Raw genomic sequence first — 25,348 nt, 5'->3', positions numbered from 1 at the left:
ATTTTTATGTAAGAACTCTAAAAAGTTCTTGACAAGTTATTATGGGAAACATTTCATCTAGGAGTGATTTCTAAGGCAGCATTTGAGTTTCCATAAAAACAACTTTCTTTCTCAGAAGGTATATCAATAAGAGGACCAGAATCTTCTATTTCCAAGTGCATTGGTTTCTCCTGTTCACAACTCAGGTTTGAACTCTCATTCATTTGAATCTTTTCCTCTTCCAATTCCAAAGATTTATCTGGGGCTGAAGCTACCACTTCTTCGTCTTCATTTTCATGTAGAAAGCTACAAATCATGTTGGGTTGATAGGAGAAATCATTATCGTTTATTTGCAACCATTCCATCCCACCTATGTTTTCTTCTCCTTCCTTCTTCTCTGTCAGAAGAGTTCTTGTCATGCTGAGCTTCTTCATTGTATGACATTTATATTTTAGCACTGTTTTATTATTGCCTTGTGTATCAGCATGGTAAACATTTTCTTCAAATATAACACAGGTCCCAAGAGTGTCTTCATACTCCCCAGCAAAGACACAGCTGTGCCCATTTGCAGAATGGGCCTCTCAGTGTCAATGCCCAAAACCTTGCATTTATTTTCACATTTGAGAGAAAGTCTGAATCAATAATTCCTGATAATTCCACTAGAACCAACTGCTCCTCCTCTTCCTCCTCTTCTCTGTCCTCCAGACCCTGCTAGTGGGCCACGGCCTTGGTCCCACAGCGCCTCGCCTGCTAGTCACTGGCCATGCCCTCCCAGAGCTGCCATCTTGAGTACCGGCCCTGCATTCTCTTTTAAGGCATTTCTGATAATCAGCAATTAAAAAACCCTAGTTGTTATCTCCAACTGTCAGTTTCACTAATGGTTCTTTTACTATCCATTATAAAGCTCCATGTTAACAAACATCTGCACATAGGTATCCCAAAGGCTCAAATTAAACTTGTCTGAAACTAAACTCATTTTCATATTCTCCGGGGTCTCCCAGATCTGTAACTCCTTTTCTTTTTCTCAGCAAAAGACTACTGCTATTTCCTCAGGAATCTAACGCAGGCTATTTCTATTTCTTCAGTAAGTGATGATGATTATACTTCTTAAATAGCTCTTGAATCCTTTCTCTTCACTAGTTTCCCACTACCACATCCCTATTTCAGGCTTTCTTTGTCCCCCACCTTGAAAATATAATTTTTTTCAGGTTTATGAGAAACATCAGCTCCTTGTCCATACCTTATTTTCTTACTCCCTAGGGGCAATCACTTTCAATTATTTTAGCTAAATTTTGCAACTATTTGTTTTTATGTTTTTAAACATCACGTAGTGTTGCTTTTTAGTTTTTCCATATTAGGCCTTCTGTACTGACTTTCCAAAATGGGTGGAGGGGAGGATTTAACTCTTTTATATCATATCATATCATATCATATCATATCATATTATATATATACACACACACATATTTTCCTCATCCTAATATGTATATATTATAAATTTCACATAAATCAATATTTAATATTTGAATTATGATTGCATAAATGTTATTTGCAGCCTGGCCATGTAGCATACTATATTATGTCTTCTTCCTTTTACAAGTTTTATTTTCCTTTGAATCTTATTTCTTTATTTACTTAGTTTTCCATATACTTTCAATAATTTATTCTCTAAGTCCCTGCTTTTACTGTAAATCTATCAGTTGCATCTTTGATTCATCTCTGCCAGAGTCCTCTAATCTCCATACTACAGTCCTTAATTGTTGCTTTCTTGGTCTGCTGCTCGGCTATGGTCTGTCTTCCACAGCATTCTTATATTGACTCTACTCTTTGTTGGTTCTCCAGTTTCATGGCTCTTACTTATACTTCTGTTTCTTGGTTTATTCCCTGGTTTCTGATATAGCACATATTCTAGCAGTTTCCAGAAAGAGTGCATAGGAAGTAAACTTTTTGAGACCTTGCCTGTCTGAAAAGGTGTTTATTCTACCTTCACATCTAATCGATAATATCGGGTATTGAATTTTAGCTTGGAAATAATTTTCCCTGGAACTTTTGAAGAAGTTGTTCTGTTGTTTTCTAACTTTGAGGGCCATTTTGATTCCTGAACCTCATGTGAACTTTTCATTGTGTTTTTCAATGGAAGGTTTTAGGATCTTCCTCAAAATACTGAAATATCAGATGACGCGTTTTGGTGTGGATCTGTTTCATCCACTGAGCCCATTATTGGTGACTCAAGGAGTTCATTTCTTTCAGTTTGGGTCTATTTTCTTGAATTAAGTTTTTGCTCATTCTTTCTGGAAATACTCTTTTTCTAATGTCTGATGCCCTGGACTGATCTAAATTTAATTTCTCTCCTATTTTCTCGTTATATTTTTGTTAAATTTTCTGGGGTATGTACTCAACTTTTTGTCTTTCTACTGATCTTTGATTTCTGCTATAAGTTTAATTTTGCAAGAGCTTGTTGTGTTGTTTTATGATTATATATATGTACTTTGTAAATAGCATCCTGTTCTTATTTCGTGAATTCAGTATTATCTCTTTGAGGATATTAATGATTTTTTAAATGTATATTTTATTCTTTCTGGAGTATTTCTTTTAGCTTTCTTTATACTTCTGTTTTGTTTCAGTCTTTCTCATGTTAGAGGCTTTCCTCAAATATCTGGTGATTCTTGGTTGTCCATTTATATTCAAGAATGATACATTGATAAGTTTTGTAGGTGGGGCTTGTTAACTTACTATAGGATAATTTGGCTAGACCTTTTCATTGGGAGACCTCTAACTGTTATCTTCAGGATTTATCTCTTTAGCTGGTCAAATTCTCTGGAGAAGAAACTTCCAGCTCCTGGCTAGAGATAAGCCTGGTGTTAAGCCGGTGTTCTGAGAACTGTTAGAGAAGAGACTGCAGGCTCAGTGTTCAGCTTGTAGGCTTTCACTTTATCCCTGTATAACTTTGACTTAATTCCCGTTTTTGTACAGAATACTTGCCCTCTGCTCTGCCTGGTGTCCCTGATCCATAGCTTATTTGGTTCACCCTCTCCAAAGGAAAATTATCTCCAGGAGTTGGGTAGGGAGAATTGCCCAGATGTAGGATGTGGGTGAGAGGAGGGGTCTGTTTCTTATGCTTTCACAATTCTGTTTTTAGCTCCACTTTCAATATCACTTTGAATTACCTAGCTCTACTAATTCCATGTTCTTTCTAGGGTTCTCTCATACAAATCCAGTTGCAATTTTCATAGTTTTTTTGTTGTCTCCTTTCTTGTTTTGTCCTTAGGATTTTATGCTTTTGTCTTTTTCTTCTTCTTTTAAAAATATCTTTACTGCTATTTGACAAATGTTTTGAAATGGAGCAGTGGTAAATGCATGTGCTTAATCTCTAACTGGTAACCTTAGTGGTCTCCTTCCCCTAGTCTTACCCCATTCTAATTCACTTTCACAATACTGTCAAGATGATCTTGATAAAGTCACACTCTATTCTAGTCATCTCTTTATTAAAACCCTTCACTAGTTCCCATTGCCCAATGATAAATTCGATTCTTTGCATGATACACAAAGTACCCTGCATAATCTAACCCCTATCTGGTTCTCTAGCCTCATCTTGAAGAAGTATTTATGGTTTTCTAAACACCTGATATTCTTTCCTCATCTATATTTTCGGATGTTCAGTTTCTTTTGCCTGGAGTACTCTACCCCATCATCGTCTGCCTGGTAGCTGCTCCCATGTCAAGATGCTTTGTGAAGCCTTCCTTGACTTCCTTGGCTCATCATTCTAATAGTTGTTTATCCCCTTCTTTGTATCCAGGCTGTGTTCTACATAATGTAGTATTAGCATTTATCATATAATATTGCAGTTATTTGTCTACATGTCTGTTTACTGGAATTTGAGCTTCTTGATAGAGATAATATCTTAATTATTTTTTTATCTTCAGAATTTAGCAATGCCCGGCATGAGCTTAGGGTCCAATATATGGTTTCAATTTATTTGTTGCCTGATATTTACACAGCATACTGTATTTAGCTTTTGGTGGAGAAAGAGATACAAAGCTAACAGACATGTGTACATGACCATCTTTCCATGTTATTAAACATTCTACATTTAATGGCTGCTAAATATTGCATTATATGGATATACCATAGTTTGTTTAGTTAATAGCCCATTGTTAGGTATTAGTTAATGTTTCAAACTTTTTGCTATTTTAAATAACGCTGCAGTAAAAACCTAGCTGTAGGTAAATTTTAAGGTGTACATCCATGGTTACTGGACATAAATAAAATTCTTAGAAGTTAAAATGCTAAATCAGTAGTAATGTCTGTTTTAAAAGCTTTTGGTATCTATCCTTCCAGGTAGGTTGTACTAATTTATATTTTCACCAGAAATTCATTGGGGGGGACCCATTTTTCTGCACTCTTTCCAGTACCACTCCTGTAATTACTACCACCACCACCACCACCATCATGATCATTCTTTACCAAAATTTATAGGTTAAAATAATATTTTCCTGGTTTAATTTGCATTCCTCTGGTTACTAATGAGGTCGAGTATTTTGAAAATGTGTATAAATAATTTGTGTGTCATTTTATAAGTTGCCTGTTTGTGTCTTTAACTGTTTTCCTGTCAGGATATTTTTTTATCTCACCGCCTCAATTTTTTTCTGGAAGAAATGAGAGATATACTATATAGCATTGTTTATGAAAGTACATTGTGTTCTTTGACAGTGAATTTAATCTCATCTAATAATTTTTATATATATAACTTAAAATTTTCTTAAAGCATTAATTACAGTTTCTAGAAATCTGTGTTTGGGTTTAATGACTAAATCTCTTTTCCTAATCTTTTTTGAATCTTTACCTAAAGTATTTGCAAAAGGCTAAGTTGAAGAAAACATCTGTCTCCAAAACAGAATGACACTGGCTGGAAGCAGCTTCACCAAAATCTTTTGAGAATAATAAATAATTGTTTTAAAATATTTTAAAATACACAAATACACCACCTTAACCAATAGCCATTTAGTTAGGCCTATAGAGTTGTACAGACATCAAACAATCCAGTATTAGAACACTTTTGTTACCACCAAAATTTTCTCTTGGCGTTATTTGCAGTTATTCCCCATTTCTATCCCAAACCCCATGAAACCACTAATCTACTTTCTGTCTTTATAGATTTGCCTTTTCTGGAGAGTTTATATAGATTGAATCATATTATATGTGGCCTTTTGTGTCTGGTTTCTTTCGTTTAGCATAATATTTTCAAGATTCATCTATGTTGTAACATGTATCAGTACTTAATTCCTTTTTATTGCTGTGTATCATTTCATTGTACAATCATACCATATTTTGTTTATCCACTCATCAGTTGATGGACATTTCTTGGTTTTTTTTTTTTTTTTTTTGAGACAGAGTTTCTCTCGTCACCCAGACTGGAGTGCAATGGCACAATCTCAGCTCACTGCAACCTCCACCTCCCGGGTTCAAGTGATTCTCCTGCCTCAGCCTCTTGAGTAGCTGGGATTACAGACGCCTGCCACCACACCTGGTTAATTTTTGTATTTTTAGTAGATACAGGGTTTCACAAGGTTGGCCAGGCTGGTCTCGAACTCCTGACCTCAGGTGATCCTCTTGCCTCGGCCCCCCAAAGTGCTGGGATTTCAGGCATGAGGCATAGCACCCAGCCTCTTGTTGTTTTTTAAAATATAGTTTTAGCACTTACATTTAGATTGATAATCCATCTAGAGTTGATTTTTGTATATAGTTAAAGGTGGGGGTTTTATTTCATTTGGATGTAGATATCCAGTTGTCCCAGAGCCATTTGTTGAAAAAGATTATGATTTCTACCATTGAATTGCCTTGGTACCTTATAAGGTTTTATTTCTGGACTTTGTTTCTGTTTCATTGATCTCTATGGCTATTATTGCCCATATCATGCTGTCTTGATTACTTGATTAAGTTTTAAAATTAGATAGTGTTAAGTCCTACAGTTTGTTCTTATTTTTCAAGATTGTTTTTTTCTGGATCCTTTGCCTCTCCATATACATTTAAATTAAGCTTGTCTATTTCTATAAAAAGAGCCTGCTAGAATTTTCATAGGGATTACATTGAATCTGTAGATCAATTTGTGGAGAATTGCCATCTTAACAATAGTGAGTCTTTTAATCCATGAACATGGAATATATCTCCACTTTCTTAGATATTCTTTAGTTTTTCTTAGAAATGTTGTTGTCAGTGTACAGGTCTTATACTTCATTTGTTAAGTTTATTCCTAAGTATTATAATTCTTGTTGATGCTATTGTGAACGAAATTGTTTTCTTATTTTCATATTGTTTAGTACAGTTTTTTTAATAATGTCAATATGTGTATGCCATATTTAATATGCTGGCAGGAACCAGTCAATCACTGATGCTTGTCATGGGACCAAAATTCTGTGCATTAAGTACCTAGGTGCAGTATTTGCCCTTAAAGAATGAAAGTCCTAAAAAATTTAAAGTATGTTAATACAGAAATAGTCCTGGGAATTCAATTAGAAGACATGACAAAATGCTAATAGTAAGGCTCTCTTAATAATGCTGACTTGTATTTCTTGACAGTTTATTGATTTTTAAAATCATTATAAATGTACCCCTTTGCATTTAATATGTATCAATCAGCAAATTACTAGAATGTGCCTACGTTGACACTTCTGATCTCGAGTTAATGGTTTGTTGTAGTGCTCATCTGTGCTTCCATCATATTAAAAACTGTTATTTAGGGGAAAAAAATTGCACCCCGCAGTTAGTTATTACAACAAAAAGGAGATATATTTTGCCAGGCTGAACATAATGTTTTTCTGGCCTTTTATAGACAGCCAGCATTGAAATCACTGTCCTTATCTTGCATTATCTTGCAGAATGTCTTTATAAGATAAAATGAGGTATTATACTTTAAAAACTGGGTAACATTAGGTTTTTCTAATTGGGTGAAGAAAATTAAAGTATGTTACAGCTGACCCTTCAACAATGAAGGGTTTAGGGGTGCTAATCCCTACACAGTAAAAAACCAAATATAACTTTTGACTCCCCAGAACGTAACTACTAATAGACTACTGTTGATGGAAGCCTTGCCACTAACATGGTCGATTAACACGTATTTTGCATGTTATATGTATTATTATATACTGTATTCTTATGATAAAGTAAGCTAGAGAAAAAGAAAATGTTGTTAAGAAAATCATAAGGAAGAAAAAAAACATTTACCAGTTATTAAGTGGAATTGGATCATCATAAAGTTCTTCATTCTCGTCATCTTCATGTTGAACAGGGTGAGGAGGAAGAGGAGAGGGTGGTCTTGTCTCAAGTGTGGCAGAAGTGGAAGAAAATTCATGTATAGTGAATTGTGCAGTTTAAACCTATGTTTTCCAAGAGTCAGCTGTATATCGTTTAAATTTTTTAGTATTTCTCTTGTAAATTCTTTTTCTTCTTGGGCACCAGTTATGGCTTATTCACGAGTAACCATTAATGGACACTAAAAGAAATGACCAAGTTTATTTGTGCGTGTTAATAGAAAAACTCAGAGTATCATGCTTACTTCAACAGCTTAGTTTTACTAGCAGAAAGTTAACTGTTTCATATGGTAAAATTAATGGTATTCTGTGGTACTCTGCCCCTGAGAAAATTTAAGAACCACCAAGTTAAATAAATCATTATTGGAAAAGAACAGAAATGTAAATATACTGAGTGCACTCATTTGCTTATAGGTAGCTAAGACCCACCAAAACCTATACTCCCAATTTAATGACTACCCTGTATGTCACTTTTAGGGTGTAATGAGTCAAAAAGCAGTTAACACCTCATCCTAACAAAACGTAAATGTCAACTAGACAGTTATTTGCCTGAAAGCTAGGGAGAGCAGAAAAAAAAAAGTCTTGTCCATTGTTTTCACAGTTTCCAAACAGATAGATGAGTGTTTTTTTTTTTATGTGTTTTCTAAAACTTAAAGCTATTGAAATTGCTATGTAAAATTTTGTTAATCGTGTGTTGAAAGGAATATGTAAATTATGTTCATGGGATATTTTGGCCTTAGATTAATTATTGTGTGACTTTTTCTCCTATAGGCATGCTGCGAAGGAAGGTAGAAGAGGTAACATGGGTTTTCGAGGATTATCGTCACAAGGAGCATGCACGCAATGTGAACACTGCTTTTTATTGAATGACCATATCTTCAGCGTGTCATTTCTGGATTATTGCCTACAAATTCTGATGTTAAATAGAGTAGTATTTATACTTAATATTTCATCTTGATTGTAATGAATTGTGCATCCTTTTTTTCATTTAAGTATTGTACTGTTGAGAATTATACCTTAGTTTTGTTTTTAGTATTAGAAAATCAAAATTATACTAGCCCCTTTGTCCAGACAGCAGCCTCTTAGATGCTGACCCTATATGTGTAATTTATGTCTTACTCTCCCTGGCATCAGTAAACATCATCCTTCTCACTCCAGTTGAATCGTAAGGTGATGTTTGCCAAAAGTACATGCCAACCTTATAGTGCTAGATACTGTAAAGTCTCTTCTTCTCAAAGGAACCTACTGTCTAGTTTGAGATATAATTAACGCTTGTCTGCATAAAAACAATATAGATAATATAAAGAAGTGCAGTATGAATTATAGAAAGTGTGTTATAGAGATTCAGAGCAGGGAGGAAAAGTTAGGGTAGATTATTATTAAAAGGTTAAGGAAAGGTAAGTTACAAGGAATTTGGTTATTTTTAATGTATGGATATACTGGCATTTTATTTGGTTTTAGCATATGATTTATAGTTGGTGATTTCCATGTATTTGTTTGCTTTTCTTTTTTTTGTTTTTTTGTTTGTTTGTTTGTTTGGTTTTGTTTTAAATAAGCCTTGTTCTTAGGTTTGGAACAGTCTGGTCTCCTGTGTTTCATGTTTCACCTAAGTCATAAATAAAGGTAATGTCCTAAAAAAATATGTAATACTGAAATTAACTATTAAAAGTTTTTAAGTGAATAGAGCTCAGTCACCTATAATTTATTGAGCTAAATTTTCTGTTGTACTGATTGCACGCGACCATCCTGGCGGGTACACATTACACGAAGAAATATTTTTGAAATGAATATTAGTAATGATTAGTCTTATGAGCAGACTAAATGCCAAAATTGACATGGACTCTTTTTTTTCTACTCAAACTTTTCCAAGCAGCAGCTTCTTATCCAGTAAGTTTTTGTAACCACGCAGAATTATAGAATGTGAAAATAATCCAGAACTCGTATAATCTTGTGGATGATTTCTGTAGATAAACACAACTTTTAAGTATAATCTTTAGTAATCTCTAATTTTTCAGTTTAGTATTACTACTCTTATACTGTAGATAATAGTAATACTAAAGACATTTTTTCCCATTGCTTTTGGAGATTCAACTCTTATAAAGTAGTCTGTGTACAAGTTCTACATTCAGTAATGAGAATATAGTTTATCAGAGGAAACACTGACTCTGGTCTTGTTCCTGGCTAATTAACTGGACAAATAATTTCATCTTGGGCATTATCTTTGTCCATAAATGAAAGAGTTGGATCATATTAGGGTTTCCCAAACTGTTTTGTGAGAAGAAACTGGTTTTCATTTCTCTGAAGTTTTGAGATTCCTTTATGTCTTTTCACTGTCAGTAGAGTGCTTACTCTGTATTTCCTAAGTGAAATAAAGAAAAAGGAGACTACAATACTGCTTATACTATCTTATTGTTACATTATCTTCAGTGGGAGTTCTAGTGTTTTTCCCAGTACATAGAAGATGCCAGAGGATGGCAACTGGCTTCTAGATTGATCTAGTAATGTTATTAAGACTTACAGGGTGATCTCAGTGTACTGTCTGGAATTGTACATTGGACTAAATCATCTCTAAGATTCTTCCTGACCATTTCTAACATGTAAAGAAATGACATTGTTGAACAATTTTTTTTTGTTGTTTTTTGAGACAGGGTCTTGCTCTGTCACCTAAGCTTGAATGCAGTGGCGTGATCTTGGCTCACTGCAACCCCTGCCTGCTGGGCTGAAGCAATTCTCCTACCTCAGCCTCCCAAGTAGTTGGGACTACAGGTGCACACCACCACACCTGGCTAATTTTTGAGTTTTTTGTTGAGACGGGGTTTTGTCATGTTACCCAGGCTAGTCTTGAACTCCTGGGCTCAAAGGACCCACCTGCCTTGGCCTCCCAAGTGCCTCCCAAGTGCCAGGATCACAGGCGTGAGTCACCGTGCCCAGCCACATTGAACAAATCTTAATCAAAAGGTCAGAAATACAGAAATAAGCTATTTTTACCAGTAATGTTAAAGCACCATTTATGTTAGGCACTAGAGTCTTCAGCCCCTTGTAACCATTGTTAACCAGCTGATATATTAGCTGAAGAATTCTTAAATTTAAAATGTTGACACTATCCCAGTATATACACATTTTTTAATCCTTTGAAAAGATGCTATATGTGTTCTCTATAACAGCATTTATGCTATTTCATTTGGGAAATTTGAAAGACTTGCACAGTTCTTTACTGTTAATATTAGATGGTGAGTAGATTTAAGAGAAGATTTTTGGTTTTAACATCTTCTTCCATACAAACCCAGAAAATGTGTCTCTGTTAAAAAGGAGCTTATGGATTAATTAAACAAACCTTGTTAAATTGACAGAAAGACAAATGAGGCATATTTTTCAGTTTGTCATAAATTCTTCTAAGGGTAAAATTGTGAAATTAGGTAAGATCTCTGTGCCCATGTATAACATTTAGTGATCGCCAAGGCTTTGTATACACTGTCTGATGTCCTTTTAAGCTGGGGAGATGGATGTTGTGGGAAACAGAATAGCTATTATTACACAGTTAACAAGTTTGGCAGAATTAGAAATGGCCTGGTTTTCTTTTTAGTGTAATTTTCTGAATGTTTGTCTTTTTGTACCTATCACTTGCACTGGTTACAGTTATACACAGGTATGTAGAGTACTTCTTATGACCTTGCTTTCCAGTTGCAATTCCACAGCTATGTGAATATGTATCTTAGCTATTCATTCTCCACTCATCCCACCTAGTGGATTTGCAATGTAGTGTGTATCATTTCAGTATCAATAGGCGATATGTTTTATTAGAAGTTGTACACAAGTTTGGTGTGATGGTTGGTGTAATATTTGTTCCACCCTTTGCCACTGTCCCAGGGGATAAGCACACTAGCAACCTTGGTGTATTTTTCCATTTCCTTGTCAATATGTCAATTTGGACAGATTGGTTGAGCCACAAAATTCAGCTCTACCACCATATAGGATTTACCTGGTGCAGGCAATGATGTGACCCCCCATTTTGTTTATACTTATATTCAGTTCATGTTCTGTGCCAAAGCTACAAAGTGGTACATGTTATGCCTGCAGTCATTCACCTTTATGCTTCAAGAGCACAGTTATTTGCATGTGACAGGTCTTAGGTAGCTCACCATGACATTTTCAATCTGATAGAAGTTCTCAGGACAGGAAATTCTACAATGTTTTCAGTAGCTGCTTTTTGGTCCTTTGCTCTAACTTGAGCATGGCAATACAAAGCAGTTTGGATAAATCTAAATCTACTGATTAACATTTGACTATTTACTCATAGATTACCACTCAATCATGGGATAACTTTAAAACCATACCTTTGTATGTGCTTGACAGTCACCCTATTCTTAGGAGGTATCCTCATTTTACAGATGAGAAAAATGGCCTAGACCAGTTAAGAAACTTACTGAAACCCACATAGTCTAGTAACTTACCAGAGCAAAAATTCAAGTCCAGATTGCCTCTAAAACCCTGTTGTGCTATACTGTTAACTGAGAAGTGAGATTCAAATCCAAGTAGTGTGCCCCGCCCCCCACCATTACCTACAATCTTTTCTTCTTTGGCTCCTTGAGATGTAAGAGGGTTTCTCTTTAATTAAAAAAGTATTGACTAGGTAATGTAGTCATGGGTTCAAAATTCAAAGGGCGCAAAAAGATACGTGAAGAATTTTTTCTGCCCTTGTCCCTTAGCCATCCAGTTCCCCTACCTGGAGGCATTCACTCATCATTTGTCTGTAAGTTCTCCCAAACATTTTGTGCATATACAAGCAAACACACATATATATAAGTTTTTAAGTGACTAGAGCTCCCCTTTTTATGCAAATAGAAGCATAGTATACATATCATTCTGCACCTTGCTATTGCACTAACTATATTTTGGAGATTGTTCAGTAGCAGTTCATAGAGAACTTTGCCATCTTTGTAACTGCTGCATAGTTTTTCATTGAATGGTACATTTTCATAGTATGTTCTTGGATATTTTCATTTCTGTTTTTATAAACAATGTTGCAAGGAATGATAGTAGGTTACAGGATATATAGTATTGAGGATTCTATTCATAACTGAATTGTTGCTTTAAAGGGAAAGTACATTTATGATTTTAGTAGTATCCTCATTTGCCCCCAATAGATGTTGTACCAATTTATATTCCTACCACTAGTGTATTGAGAGTGCCTGTTTCCCCACAATCTCAATAAAACAAGTGTGTTATCAAACTTTTGGATCTTTCCCAACCTGTTAGGTGAAAAATGGTAGTTTAGTGTACTTTTAAAAATAAACTTTAAGTTCTAGAACAGATTTAGTTACAGAAAAGATGCATAGTACAAAGTTCCACATACCTACAACTCAGTTTCCCTTGCATAACTCTGATACATTTGTCACAGCTAACGAACCTTGTTATTAACTAAAGAACATAGTTTGTTCACATTTCCTTAGTTTTTACCTCATGTCTTTTTTTCTGTTCCAGGATCCCATCCAAGATACTGCATTACTTTAGTCATCACGACTCCTTTGGTTCCTTTTGGCTGTGACAGATTCTCATGTTTTTGATGACCTTGCTAGTTTTAAGGAGTACTGGTAGTCAGTGCACTTTAAAATTTGTCAGATTGGACATCTTTCCATACACTTAAAGACATTTGCATTTCCATTTCTGGGAACTAAGAGCCTATGCTTTTAACCACTATACTATACCTCTTTCTTGATTCACCATAATTATCAATAAAACATATGTGGGCCTGAATACACACAGACTTCTGATTCTGAGTGGAGAAAACTCTCAAGTCTTTGTTACAGATAGAGAAGAACCATTAGCACAGGTGATATAGTCAGACTCGTGTCTGATGACTGGCTACATCGTGAAGGATGAAGCAGAGACTCGACTGGAAACGGTAGGTAGGCTGGATAAATCCTTGAAAGAAAAGCAGTGTTGATAAGAAGTTCAAAGGAAATTACAGAAGAGCCAGGAATTAGTAGTAATGGATGAGAGAACCAAGAAATCAAAGGTGACTCGTTTTATGAGCTGGATATTTTGGGTCTTCTTTTGAACCTAAATGAGAAATTCAAAATAAATATTTGGACAATGTTCAGCATACCTGTCACTTGAGACCTACTTTCTCTTTCTGTTGCCATAGCTCTGTGCTACTACAATTCCCAGAGCCCCATGCTCCATCACAATCCCCTTAGAGTCCGCCGCGTGGAGTTCTGGGACTTGAGGTCCGCGGCCTATTTACCCAAGTTGGAGGTAGAGGCCTGTGGAAACATGAAGAGGTAAGGACTTGTCTGAAGAGCAGGCGGCAAGGGGAGCTCTGTTCTACATTTTCTTTTGAAAATGGCTTCTATTGCTTTCTGGTTTGGGTATTGCACGTTCTCGGGATGCGGCTTCGTGGGAGCGGGAACACGACAAAGGAGACGGGAGGAGGGGAGACGGGCTGAACAGGCCTGCAGAGCGAAGTTCAGGAAGGGCTGTCACCGGGGCCGGCTGCTGTGGGAATGCCCCCCCGGCACGGGCCCCGGGAGCTGGCCGGGTGCCGCGGCTTCGTCGTTTCACCCGGACCCAGCTAGGCAAAAGGGTTTGAGGCTGACAAATTCCTGGCGCTGGAGTTGGAGGTACCTCGGGCCAGCCCCTCCCCCTCCTCCCCTACCTCCACCGCCACCTGAGAAAGGCTCGGGGCGGGCGCATTTATTTGCAACGTCTGTGTGTTAAAGACTACCCGAAACCATGTGGGGCTTTCCAATCATAAAGTAAGGGAGCGGTACTTTGTTTCTAAATGTAGAAGGACAGCACCAAAGTGGTTCGATTTATGGGGTGGGGGGAGGGGAGGTGGAAGGCATTGCTGGGCCCAGTTCCCCTTACTGGTGCTGAGGTAAATGGCCGCTTGAGCCTAAATGGCCTGAGCCTCCCAACTATTGACAGGCTTAAATTAATTTTAGATTCACTCTGCAAGTAGAATCATCACTCTGGAATAGTGCAGTGCATTTAAAATTCTTATTGATATGCTTTCCTGCACTGTCAGTTCCTTGCATCTTTTCAAAAACCATTTCTGACTTTGCCTGCCTGAAACCTTTAACTTTTTTTTTACGATATCTCATCCATGCAAAATAATGTATAATGTATATATACAGCTTAAAGAATAATAGAGGTTCGCATCCACTACAAGCTTAAGAAATAGGACATTGCCAGTCCCTTAGAAGTCTACTGTGTCTCTTCCCTCCCTTCGTTCCCCCCTGAGGTGACCACTATCCGGAATTTTGTGTTACTAATTCCCTTGCTTTTAAAAAAGCAAATGGTTTCTAGTACATATGAATTTATCTCTAAACAAAATGTTCCTAGTCATGTATTTGAAGTATTCCTGATACTTCATGCTGGCGTTTCTATTGTAAAAGGTACTAGACTCAACGTGGCCAAAACAATACTGACTTTCCCTTTCCCAAATCATTTATTCCGTCTGGAGCTTTGTCTTTCCTTCATTGGTACCATTGTTCTCTCAGTTACACAGACCGAAATTTTGGGATTATCTTTGACTTCCTTGCCTCTGCCTCCAAAAGGCTTCTCTGATCTAACCCTTTCTTTCCATTTTCACTATTACCATTTAAGTCTAGACCTTCATCACCTTTTAACTTCAGTAGTTTCATAACTAGTTCTTCTTGTTTCTTCCCTTTGAATATGGCATATTATGACCACGTTCATCTGTCTAAACCATCACTTGCACTGTGTCACTTAACTGCTTGATAAATTACTATTTCTCATTATCCTTCTGTATGTATTACTGTCCCTTTTGTACTCTTTCCCTGTTGCTTTTCTTCATCACACACCTTTGAATGTCAGCTTAAGAGTACCTTTCTGAAGTCTTCCTTTACCACCTTTATCTCCCAATTTTCTCTTCTGTGAATTTCTACTAATTTGGCATATGCTTCTATGTGTTATTATTCTCTCCTCCCCCCGCCGCCAAGGCACATGCATGCAACACATACACACACGTTTCTTCTCCCTAAATAGATTGTGGGCTTCTTGAGGACAGGGACTATGTCTTAAACACCTTTGACTTCCCTCAGTACCTAGCATAGCACCTTCTGTGTAAACAGGTATTTATTTAGTAAGTGTTCATGGACTAAATGATAAAGGGCAATGAATTGTTGGAGAAGTGTCTTTGAATAAATGGGGTCAGTAATGGTAGATAATATAGATAAGGAATATATTTTGAGACTCACCGTCTCTTCTGTTTTCTGTATATATTCTTATATCTACTCCAGGGTAAACAGCTGTGTGAAGAGTGATGAGCATGTCCTGGAGGAGCTCGAAACAGAAGGGGAGAGGCAGCTGAAAAGCCTCCTTCAGCATCAACTTGATACTTCTGTCTCCATTGAGGAGTAGGTATTAATTTTGCAAACAGAGTATCATAGACTCTCACCTCCAGGTGACAGATCTCTCTTAAAGCCTAGATGGAATGTTCCTCTCCCACCTCCCTTTCTTTGTTAGACTTCAATGTATTAGGCAGGGTTTTAATTCTGTGTCTCTTCCTCTGGAAAGCCTCCCATATCTCACTAAGTTTGGGCCAAGTACCTATTTTATGTTCTTCTACAGCATCCTGTATTTCCCTCAACATAGCACTTGTAACCCAATATTATCATTGCCTGTTTACTTGCCTCTGTTCCACTGTTTTTCCACAAAAGCAGGAGCCATTTTTACTTTTTTATAAAGCTATTAAATCCTTAGTACCTAGCAGAGTATCTGATGCATAGTAAGTACTCAATAAATATTTGTTGATTTAGTTTATTATTCCTGGATGAGGGGACTATTGATGGAGTTCCATTTTGTTGCAGTGGTGCTTCAGCTTAGAAATAAGATGTAAGAGAAAATTTGCTAGTGAGTTTCATTGTACCTCTTACAGTGTTGAACCTCCATTTTTGTGAATGGTAGTAACCTCAAGATGTTCTTACTGTCCTCCTGCACGTTTTGCAGATGTATGTCTAAGAAAGAGAGCTTTGCTCCTGGTACTATGTACAAGCCCTTTGGGAAGGAAGCAGCTGGGACTATGACTTTGTCCCAATTCCAGACACTGCATGAGAAGGACCAGGAAACTGCTTCTCTCAGGGAATTAGGGCTTAATGAAACAGAAATCTTGATCTGGAAGAGCCATGTTTCAGGTGAAAAGGTGAGTGGGGTAATGTTTTTTTTGTTTGTTTTTCTCCTCAAGGAAACAGAGCAAAATATCTTCATTTTAGCATTGAGAGCCTTTCCGTTTTTAGTTCTCACAAAACTGAGCTTGGTGTCTGAATCTTCTTTGATTTTTAGAATGCAGACGTTGGTAAAAGAGAAGCTGTTCTTTAACTTCTTAGCTAACACTTTCTGTAAACATTCATTTCTGGGCCCAGGTCATCTTTTTACTTGAGACACCAGATCATCATGTTCAGGTTGTGTCCTCCATGATATATGCCATCTCATTCCTCTGGTTTCAGAAGACAAGACTGAGGGCAACTCCTGAAGCAATACAGAACCGTCTTCAAGATATTGAAGAAAGGATCTCGGAGCGTCAGCGCATTCTTTGCCTGCCACAGAGATTTGCAAAGAGCAAACAGCTGACCCGGCGAGAAATGGAAATAGAAAAGTCTTTATTTCAGGGAGCTGATCGTCACTCCTTCCTTAAGGCTCTTTATTACCAAGGTATGTGATCCCCACTGACTTTGATATATTCTTTCGCTGAGAGAAAGATTAAACAGCAGGGCATTAAATATGAAGAGTTAGTGAAGGGAATAGGGGAAAGACGAATTGTCACTACTTTTGAGGAATGTAGAATACCATAAGAGAGACAAATATGTGCACAGTTAGTTGCATGACAACATGGAAACTGCTATTATAGAGATTTGAATAAAATGCTGAGGTAGCGCAGAACACAGAGCATCTAAGTCTAGTTGGGGGAGTCAGAAGTTGACATTTATACTAACTCCTGATGGATCAACGGGCATTTGTCAGGTAAATAAAGGGGAATGGACATTAAAGATAGTAAATAGCAACAGGATTATGAAAGAACCGGGTGTGTCTAAGGAACAATGAGAAGTTTAATGTGGCAGGAGTAGAAGAAGTGGCAGGGAATGACAGGAGGTGACACTGGAAGGAAGGGGGGGCGAAGCTAGATTGTGAAGGGTCTTTAGGCTGAACTACAGATTAGCACAAAATACATGGATAAATAGTATGTGTCTTTACTAGAAGGATTTAGTTTGACAGATAAGTTTTACTAGACGCTGTGGAAGGTGCATGGAAGTTTAAGAAATGGTTCCTCACCTTGTGCCAAGTATAGTCTGGTTGGAGAGATAAACATGTAACATTTAGTGAGAATACTAGATACATTTGTTAAGTGTTGTTGGAGTTCAGAGGAGGCAAAGGCCACTGTGTATTGGTGTGATTGAAGAAGGCCTCTCAGAGGAGGTAAGATTTAAATGTTCTTTTAATACTACCTATTCTTTAGAAAAGAGAGGTAATGACATTTCAGTTGCAACAGATGGTGTGAGCACTACGGAGTGTGCTAACTATGGAGGAGATGTGAGACGAGGTTAGAAAGGTAGCTAAAAATTTTGAACTGTATTTGGTGACTAGTATAGACCTATACAGAGTTAGTTATCAGTTAGTTTCAATATGGTTGAAGGTTTTTGAACCAGAAGTGACATGATAAAAGCCATATTTGAAAATTATTAATCTGGTGGTCAATAAATAGGATTAGAGAGAGGAAGAACTGGAAGCAGGGAGAATGGTTAGGAGATATTACAGTCATTTAGGCATGAAGACTTGGTCTAGAGTGATAGCAGTGAAACTGGAGAGAGGTAGGTTTATAAGGGAAGAACTAATAAAACTTGTTGACTGAAAATGAAGGAGGGAGGTCAATGCAGAGGTATGTGTCAAAGATAATCCAGAAGTTTCAAGGCTGTGTGACTTACCAATTGGCAAAATTAAGAAAGCCTTTGTGGGGAAATTTCAAGGAAGGATGATGAGTTTGATTTTAAACATGTTAAATTTGTGAGAATGGCAGGATCATCAAATGCAGATGTTGAGGAGACAGTTGGAAATGCAGCAGTGAAGCTCAGGAGAGAGGTCAGAACTAGATATATAGAACTGGGAATCATCTATCCTTAGATAACATGTTAAGGCCGTGAGAATGGATGAATGATTTGTTAGAGATAGAAAGACCATAGACATGGCAGAGCAGTGGTGAAGGAAGGAATGAATGAACAAATGAATAACCTTTTGTGGAGAGACATTTAGCATAATGATTAATAACATGGGCTCTGGAGGCAGACTGCCTGGGAACATCCTGGCTCCCCCACTTACTAGCTGTGAGATGCTAGGCAAGTTACCTCTCTATGCTTCAGTATCTTCATCTGTAAAATGAGAATATTAATAGTAGCTATGTTACAGGGTTACTAAGAGGATTAAGTGAGATAATACATGTAAATCACTTAGAGCAGTACCTGGTATTTGGGGTGGAGGGTGGGTGGTGTATGAATCTGTTCTGTTTCCTATCTTTGAAACTCCTTGCTTTAAACCTTCACAGCATACCACAAAAAGACAAGTGCAGACAAGTACATGACCTCAATGAAGAGGAAGATAAAATTAGGCACAAAAGGCAAGTCGAGAGTTTTCTTATAGTGTTAGATTTAGGAATGTAACCTAGGGTCCCAGTTGAGCACTTATTTAATTCCATATTCAGTATATGACAATGTTTATAGGAAATGATCCAGAGGGAGCATATTATCCTGATACAGAATATTAAAGAGAGGAGTTAGTAGAAGTTGTAAAGCTTTTTACATTTAGTGCTGTTGTTTTTTCTCTATACATTTAAATTATTGTACCAGACATAAATTGACCTTAATGATTTTTAGATCCCATTTCACAAATAATTCTGAATATTTTTATTAATCAGTAAAGTATAATTATTGATGATGATGATGATGATATGATAGCAAATATTTTCTTACTTTTGAAATGAACTTCCAATAAAATTGCATGGGGCTTCTTCTTTTTTGGTGTACAATTCTGTGAATTGTAAATCATGTAGATTCATGTAACCACCACCACAATCAAGAGAGAGAATAGCTTCATCACCTTAAAAAACTCCCTCATGCTGTCCCTTTATAGTCATTCCCAACCCACCATAATTCCTGACAATCACTGACTGTTTTCCATCACTGTAGTTTTATCTTTTAGAAAATGTCATGTAAATGGAATCATACAACATGTAACCTTGTGAGATTGGCTTCTTTCACTCAGCATAATGCCTTTTAGACTCATTTGAGTTGTTGCGTGTATCAATAGTTCATTCATTTTGTTGAGTAGCATTTCATCTTATGGACATTCCAAAGTTTGTTTATCCATTCACCCATTGAAGTGCATTTGGGTTGTTTCCACGTTATGATGGCTATGCATAATATTGATATGAACATTCTTGTACAGGTTTTTTTGTGAACATAAGTTTTTATTTCTCTAAGGTAAATATCTAGAAGTGGGATTACTGGGTCATATGGTAAGTGTATATTTAACTTTATATGAAACTGCCAAACCATTTTCCAGAGTGGCTGTACCATTTTGCATTTTCACCAGCAATGTATGAGAGTTCGAGTTGCTCTACATCTTTGTCAGCACTTGGTATTGTCAGTATTTATTTTGGTTATTCCAATAGCTGTGAAGTGGTACCTCACTGTAGTTTTAATTTGCATTTCTTTAATGGCTAATGATGTTGAACATCTTTCATGTGCTTATTTGCCATCCTTATATCCTGTTTGCTAAAGTGTCTGTTCAAATCTTTTGCTGTTTTATAATTGGGTTGTTTATTTTCTTCCTGATGACTTTTGAGAGTTCTTTGTATATTCTAAACACAATCTTCTGTTGGATATGTGATTTTCACACATTTTCTCCCAGTCTGTAGCTTGTCTTTTCATTCTCTTAACAGTGTCTTTTGCAGAGCAAACTTTTCTTATTGTGGTAAAATATACATAACATAAAATTTACCATTTAAACCATTTGTAAGTGTGTAGTTCTATGGCATTAAGTACTTTCACATTGTTCTGCAACTATCACAACCATCCATCTCCAGAAATTTTTCATCTTCCCAAACTGAAACTCTGTACTTATTAGATACTAACTCCCCGTTTTCTCCACCCCCACCAGCCTCTGGCAACCACCATCCTACTTTCTGTCTCTATGAATTTGACTACTCTAGGTGCTTCATATAAGTGGAATCATATAATATTTGTCCTTTTGTGACTGGCTTTAGTTAGCATAATATCTTCAAGATTCATGTAAGTTGTAGCATGTGTCAGAATTTTCTTTTTAAGGTGGAATAATATCCCATTGTATGTATATAGCACATTTTGTTTATCAATTGATGGATGCTCAAGTTGTTTCCATGTTTTAGCTTTTGTGAATAATGCTGCTACGAACATGGATGTACAAATATCTGTTTGAATACCTGCTTTCAATTATTGTGGCTATATACTCAGAAGTGGAATTGCTGGATCACATGTTAATTCTACATGTAATTTTTTGAGAAACCGCAATATCATTTTCCATAGAGACTGTACCATTTTACATTCCCACCAGCAATGCATAAGATAAGAGTTCCAGTTTCTCCATACCCTTGGCAACACTTACTATTTTCTTTTCTTAAAAAATAATGGCCATCCTAATGGGTGTGAAATGGTATCTTATTGTGGTTTTGATTTCAATTTCCCTGATGATTAGTGCTGTTGAGCATCTTTTCATATGCTTTTTGGCCATTTGTATATCTTCTTTGGAGATGTATCTGTTCAGATCTCTTGTCCGTTTTTAAAATAAGTTTCTTGTTTGTTGTTGAGTTGTAGAAGTTCTATATATATTCTGTATATTAATTCCTTATAAGATATATGACTTGCAAATATTTTCTCCTATTCCAAGAGTTGCCTTTTCACTCTGTCCTTTGATGCACAAAGTGTTTAATTTCGATGAAGTCCAATTTGTCGATTTTTTTCTTTTGTTGTCTATGCTTTTGGTGTCATATCCAAGAAATCATTGCCAAATCCATTGTTATGAAATGAAGGCTTTTCCTTATGTTATCTTCTGAGAGTGTTATAGCTTTAGCTCTTATGTTTAGGTCTTTGAACCTTTTGAGTTAATTTTCATATATGGTATTAAGGTAAAAATTCAGCTTCATTTTTTTCATGTTGATATTCAGTTTTCCCAGTGCCACTTGTTGAAAAAAGACTGTTCTTTCCACGCTGAATGATCCTGGCACCCTATTCAAAAATCATTTGACTATATATACCTGTCTTTATGCCAGTACCACACTGTTTTAATTACTGTAACCTTGTAGTAAGTTTTGAAATCAGGAAGTGTGAGAACTCCAACTTTGTTCTTTTTCACAATTGTTTTGGATATTTGGGGATTGGTTGAGATTCCATATGAATTTTAGAATGGATTTTTCTATTCCTGTAAAAAATATTATTGACGTTTTGGTAGGACTTACATTGAATCTGTATATCACTTTGGTTAGTATTGATGTCTTAACAGTATTGTCTTCTAATTCATGAACATGGGGTGTCTATTTGTGTCTTGTTTAATTCCTTTCAGCAACATTTTGTAGTTTTCAGTGTATAAGTCTTTTACCTCAGAGAAAATGTTTTCAAGTCTTCTAAAATCTTGTTTATCAGTTGATCCTTTCATGGGTTGCTTTTTATGTTTGTGCATTTATATGTATCTAACAACTCTACCTGTTCATGAAAAAGATATTTTCCTGTGTTTTCTTCTGATAGTTATTTAGTTATACATTTTACATTTAGATCTATGATCCATTTTGACTTGATGTTTATATAAGGTATGAAGTTTAGGTTAAAGTTCACTTATTTTTTTTGGCTTCAAATGTCCTGTTGTTTTAGAACCAACTGTTAAAAGAGTATCCTTTCTCCATTTACTTGCCTTTGCATTTTTGTCAGAAATCACTTGGCCACATTTGTGTGTTAATACTTAACCTCATAATTAATGGTGAAAAGTTGAAATTCTTCCCCAAAGATCAAAAATAAGACAAGGATGTCCACTCTTGCCACTTCTGTTCATAGTGGAATGAAATTCGAAACAAATAACAGAAGGACATTTAGGAAAATTACAAATATGTGGAAATTAACACTCTACCAAACAGTCAATGAATTAAAAGGAAATCAAAAGGAACATTAGAACGTATTTTGAGGTAAATTAAAAACACAAAATGCCAAAACTTATGGAGTAAAATAAAATCTGTGTTTAGGGGGATATTTAGCTGTAATGCCCATAGCTGTATATGCCCATATTAATAAAGAAGAAAGATTTCAAATTAATAACTGAAATCTCCACCTTAAGAACTTATTAAAAGAAGAGCAAACTAAATCCAAATTAAGCTGATGAAAAGAAATAATAAAAAATGGAGCAAAAATAAATGACATAGAGGAAATAATAGAGGAAGTCAACAAAACCAAAAGTTAGTTCTTTGAAAAGATCAACTAATTTATAATCCCTTAGCTAGACTGATCAAGTTAAACAGAAAGAAGATTCAAATTTCTAAAACTCAGCTCCACTTTGGTTCTTATTTGTATGGGACATCTTTTTCCATCTTTTTGCTTTTAATCTATTTGTGTTTTTGAACCTAAAGTGTGTCTCATGACAGCAGATAGTTTGGATTATATTTTCTCTTTTTAATCAATTATTTCAATCTCTGCCTTTTGACTGGAGAGTTTAGTTCATTTATTTTAATGTATTTAATTAGAGTCTGTTAAGTATTTACATCTGCTATTTTGCTTTTTGTTTTCTGTTTCTCTTGTATCTTTTTTCTTCCTCTGTTCCTCCATTTATTCCTTCTTTTATGTTAAATAGATTTTTCCAATGTGCCATTTTAATTAACTTCTTGCCTCTTTTACTATTTTTGTGTATGTGCGTGTGTGTTAGCGGTTGCTCTGGGGATTACAATTAGCCTCTTGGCTTAAATAAATTAATTTGTATTAAAACCAACTTAATTTCAATTATATTAAAAAACTTTGTTTAGCTGTTCTCTACCTCCCATACTTTCTACTGTAATTGTCATACCAATGACATCTCAGAATGTGGCTTTTCATTGAAGTGCCAGGCAGGTCAGATAGTTCCATCCAGGTAAAATAGTGAAAATTCTCCAAGGATGGGGCTTTTATGGTGCTCCAGAACTGGTCTGCCACTCCAGTTTCAGATAGGCTGCTGGGTTTTGCAGCTTCTGTTGTTGCAAGGTTGTTGATTTTCAAGGCTACTGCAAAGCTAGAGAAGGGGAGATGGGATGATGGAAAGTCGAAATGCTACAAACCTCACTGTTTGAGTTACATTCATCTCTTAGCATATGGATAGCCAATTGTCCTGGTGCCTTTAGTTGAAAAGACTATTCTTTTTCATTGAATTGTCTTAATATCTTTGTGAAAAATCAATTTACCATAAATGTAAGAGGTTTTTTTTAATGTTTTTTTTTCTCTTTATTTTCAGCAATTTGATTATGCCATGTCTCTTCTGGGCATGAGTTCTTTGTTATTTCAAATTCCTGGTTTCTTACCCCTTCCTCCTGCTACCATTCACTCTTCATAGCATTTAAATGTACCATACATTCTCTCCAGGTTTTATAACTTTATTCAATGGGAGTCACAGAGTGAAGTGTGCTTACTTCATCTTACCCAGAAACAAGTCCTAATAGCTACTAATTTTGAGGACTTATTTGTGCCAGTCCTTGCTAAGTATTTTTGTAAATTATCAAATTTAAACCTTACAGTACCCTATGAGTTAGTACAGTATTATACCCAATTTACAGAAAATGAAATTGAGCTTCAGGGGGCATAAGTGATTTTCTTAAGATCACAATTATTAAGTGGCCATGCTGGGACTTAAATCCATGTTTGTCCTTACACAAAAGTCTGTACTTTTGTCCACAGCACTTGTATATGTGATTGGAAAAGATTTATCGGTTTATTAAGTGTGATTTTACTATATCTCGAGACAAACTTTTCTGGAGTTATACATATCCCGTTTTCTAACCTTGAAGCAGTGAGAAAGAAACATATATTATCTCTAGAAATATATTTCCTCTGAAATCTTCAACTATAATATGGTACTCTCTGACTACAACCTTTTTCTTATCCTTCTGGCTCACATAACTCTCTTAAATTCACATACCATCTCTTCAACCCTGTTTATATCTCCAGTTCCTTGACCTTTTAATTTTCTCCCAATCTGTCAGTCCCTTTCTATTTCTTCTTCCTTTCAAATCTCACTTAGACTCTATCATCCATTATTTAACCACCCATCTTGACAATGAATCATTCTCTTTGCTTCCTTGTCTATGTATCACATCCACCCAGCAAAACCTCAAACTCAAATCAACCAAACTAATTGCCTTCTCTATTTCTACATCATTACTTCTGGGCATTGCTAGAAAGAAATCATAACTTTGTTGATTATTGCCTGTACAACTTTCTCGTCTCTGTTATTGGTTAGAGCCTCTCCCTTGTTCAACAATCTATCTCCTAGTCCCTAGTCAGCTCACTATTTCATTCCTTATAAATACTATTTTAGATTCTCATTACTCTTTCCTTTCCTACTATTTTGTCATTTTTAACAGTCTTCCATCCTATTTCAAAGGAAACTGCCATCAGCAAGAACTTTCATCCATTTCCTGCTTCATGCTCTGCTGACTTCTGTATCCTCACCCTTGTTTTCTTCCCTCTTGACTCAGTGCTAGAGAAGTCCTTTCTGCTTAAGGCTAATTTGTATAATTTTGTGCTGGATCCTATCCCTTTTATATTCCAAATAACTTCAGTCATCCCCAGTATTTCTTCTTTCTTTTTAGGGTTTTAACATGACTTGTATACTTGTCAGACTCCATGGTCTACATATGCCTACCATGAACTATCTAAAGAAAATGATAAAAATGAAAAATGTCTTTCAATTGATTAGCTACTTGAACAAATAATACATTTAGATCTTCTTTTTTTATTATACTTTAAGTTTTAGGGTACATGTGCACAACGTGCAGGTTAGTTACATAT

At 36.0% G+C, this 25,348-nt stretch overlaps 2 protein-coding genes and 1 pseudogene across 22 annotated transcripts in view; 2 read left to right on the top strand and 1 right to left on the bottom strand.

The window, feature by feature from the left end:
• NUP62CL (nucleoporin 62 C-terminal like) overlaps positions 1–8,971 on the top strand; it is an 82,264-nt gene extending 73,293 nt beyond the window's left edge. For 5 of the 6 annotated variants that reach the window (XM_063635245.1, XM_063635246.1, XM_063635248.1 and 2 more), the window contains one exon: positions 8,058–8,971. In XM_063635245.1, the coding sequence (XP_063491315.1) occupies positions 8,058–8,244 (187 nt within the window). In that variant the 3' untranslated portion in view covers positions 8,245–8,971. The remainder of the gene's footprint in view (positions 1–8,057) is intronic. The other variant, XM_063635250.1, reaches the window with a different exon arrangement.
• Positions 56–2,101, bottom strand: LOC129475370 (general transcription factor 3C polypeptide 6-like; annotated as a pseudogene).
• Positions 8,972–12,316: 3,345 nt separating the features above from the next.
• The window catches only part of RBM41 (RNA binding motif protein 41), a 67,930-nt gene continuing 54,898 nt past the window's right edge, over positions 12,317–25,348 (top strand). For 6 of the 16 annotated variants that reach the window (XM_055267097.2, XM_055267094.2, XM_063635240.1 and 3 more), the window contains exons 1-5: positions 13,432–13,567; positions 15,551–15,667; positions 16,260–16,452; positions 16,757–16,961; positions 18,844–18,915. In XM_055267097.2, the coding sequence (XP_055123072.1) occupies positions 13,461–13,567; positions 15,551–15,667; positions 16,260–16,452; positions 16,757–16,961; positions 18,844–18,915 (694 nt within the window). In that variant the 5' untranslated portion in view covers positions 13,432–13,460. Of the gene's footprint in view, positions 13,568–15,550; positions 15,668–16,259; positions 16,453–16,756; positions 16,962–18,843; positions 18,916–19,777; positions 19,813–25,348 lie in introns of all 16 variants that reach the window. The other 10 variants (XM_063635243.1, XM_063635239.1, XM_063635238.1 and 7 more) reach the window with 6 other exon arrangements.

This window comes from Symphalangus syndactylus, chromosome X (genome assembly GCF_028878055.3).
Source record: "Symphalangus syndactylus isolate Jambi chromosome X, NHGRI_mSymSyn1-v2.1_pri, whole genome shotgun sequence".
Lineage (NCBI taxonomy): Eukaryota > Metazoa > Chordata > Mammalia > Primates > Hylobatidae > Symphalangus > Symphalangus syndactylus.
The sequence above is the reverse complement of the archived record's forward strand: the minus strand, read 5'-3'. Positions and strand labels throughout refer to the sequence as shown.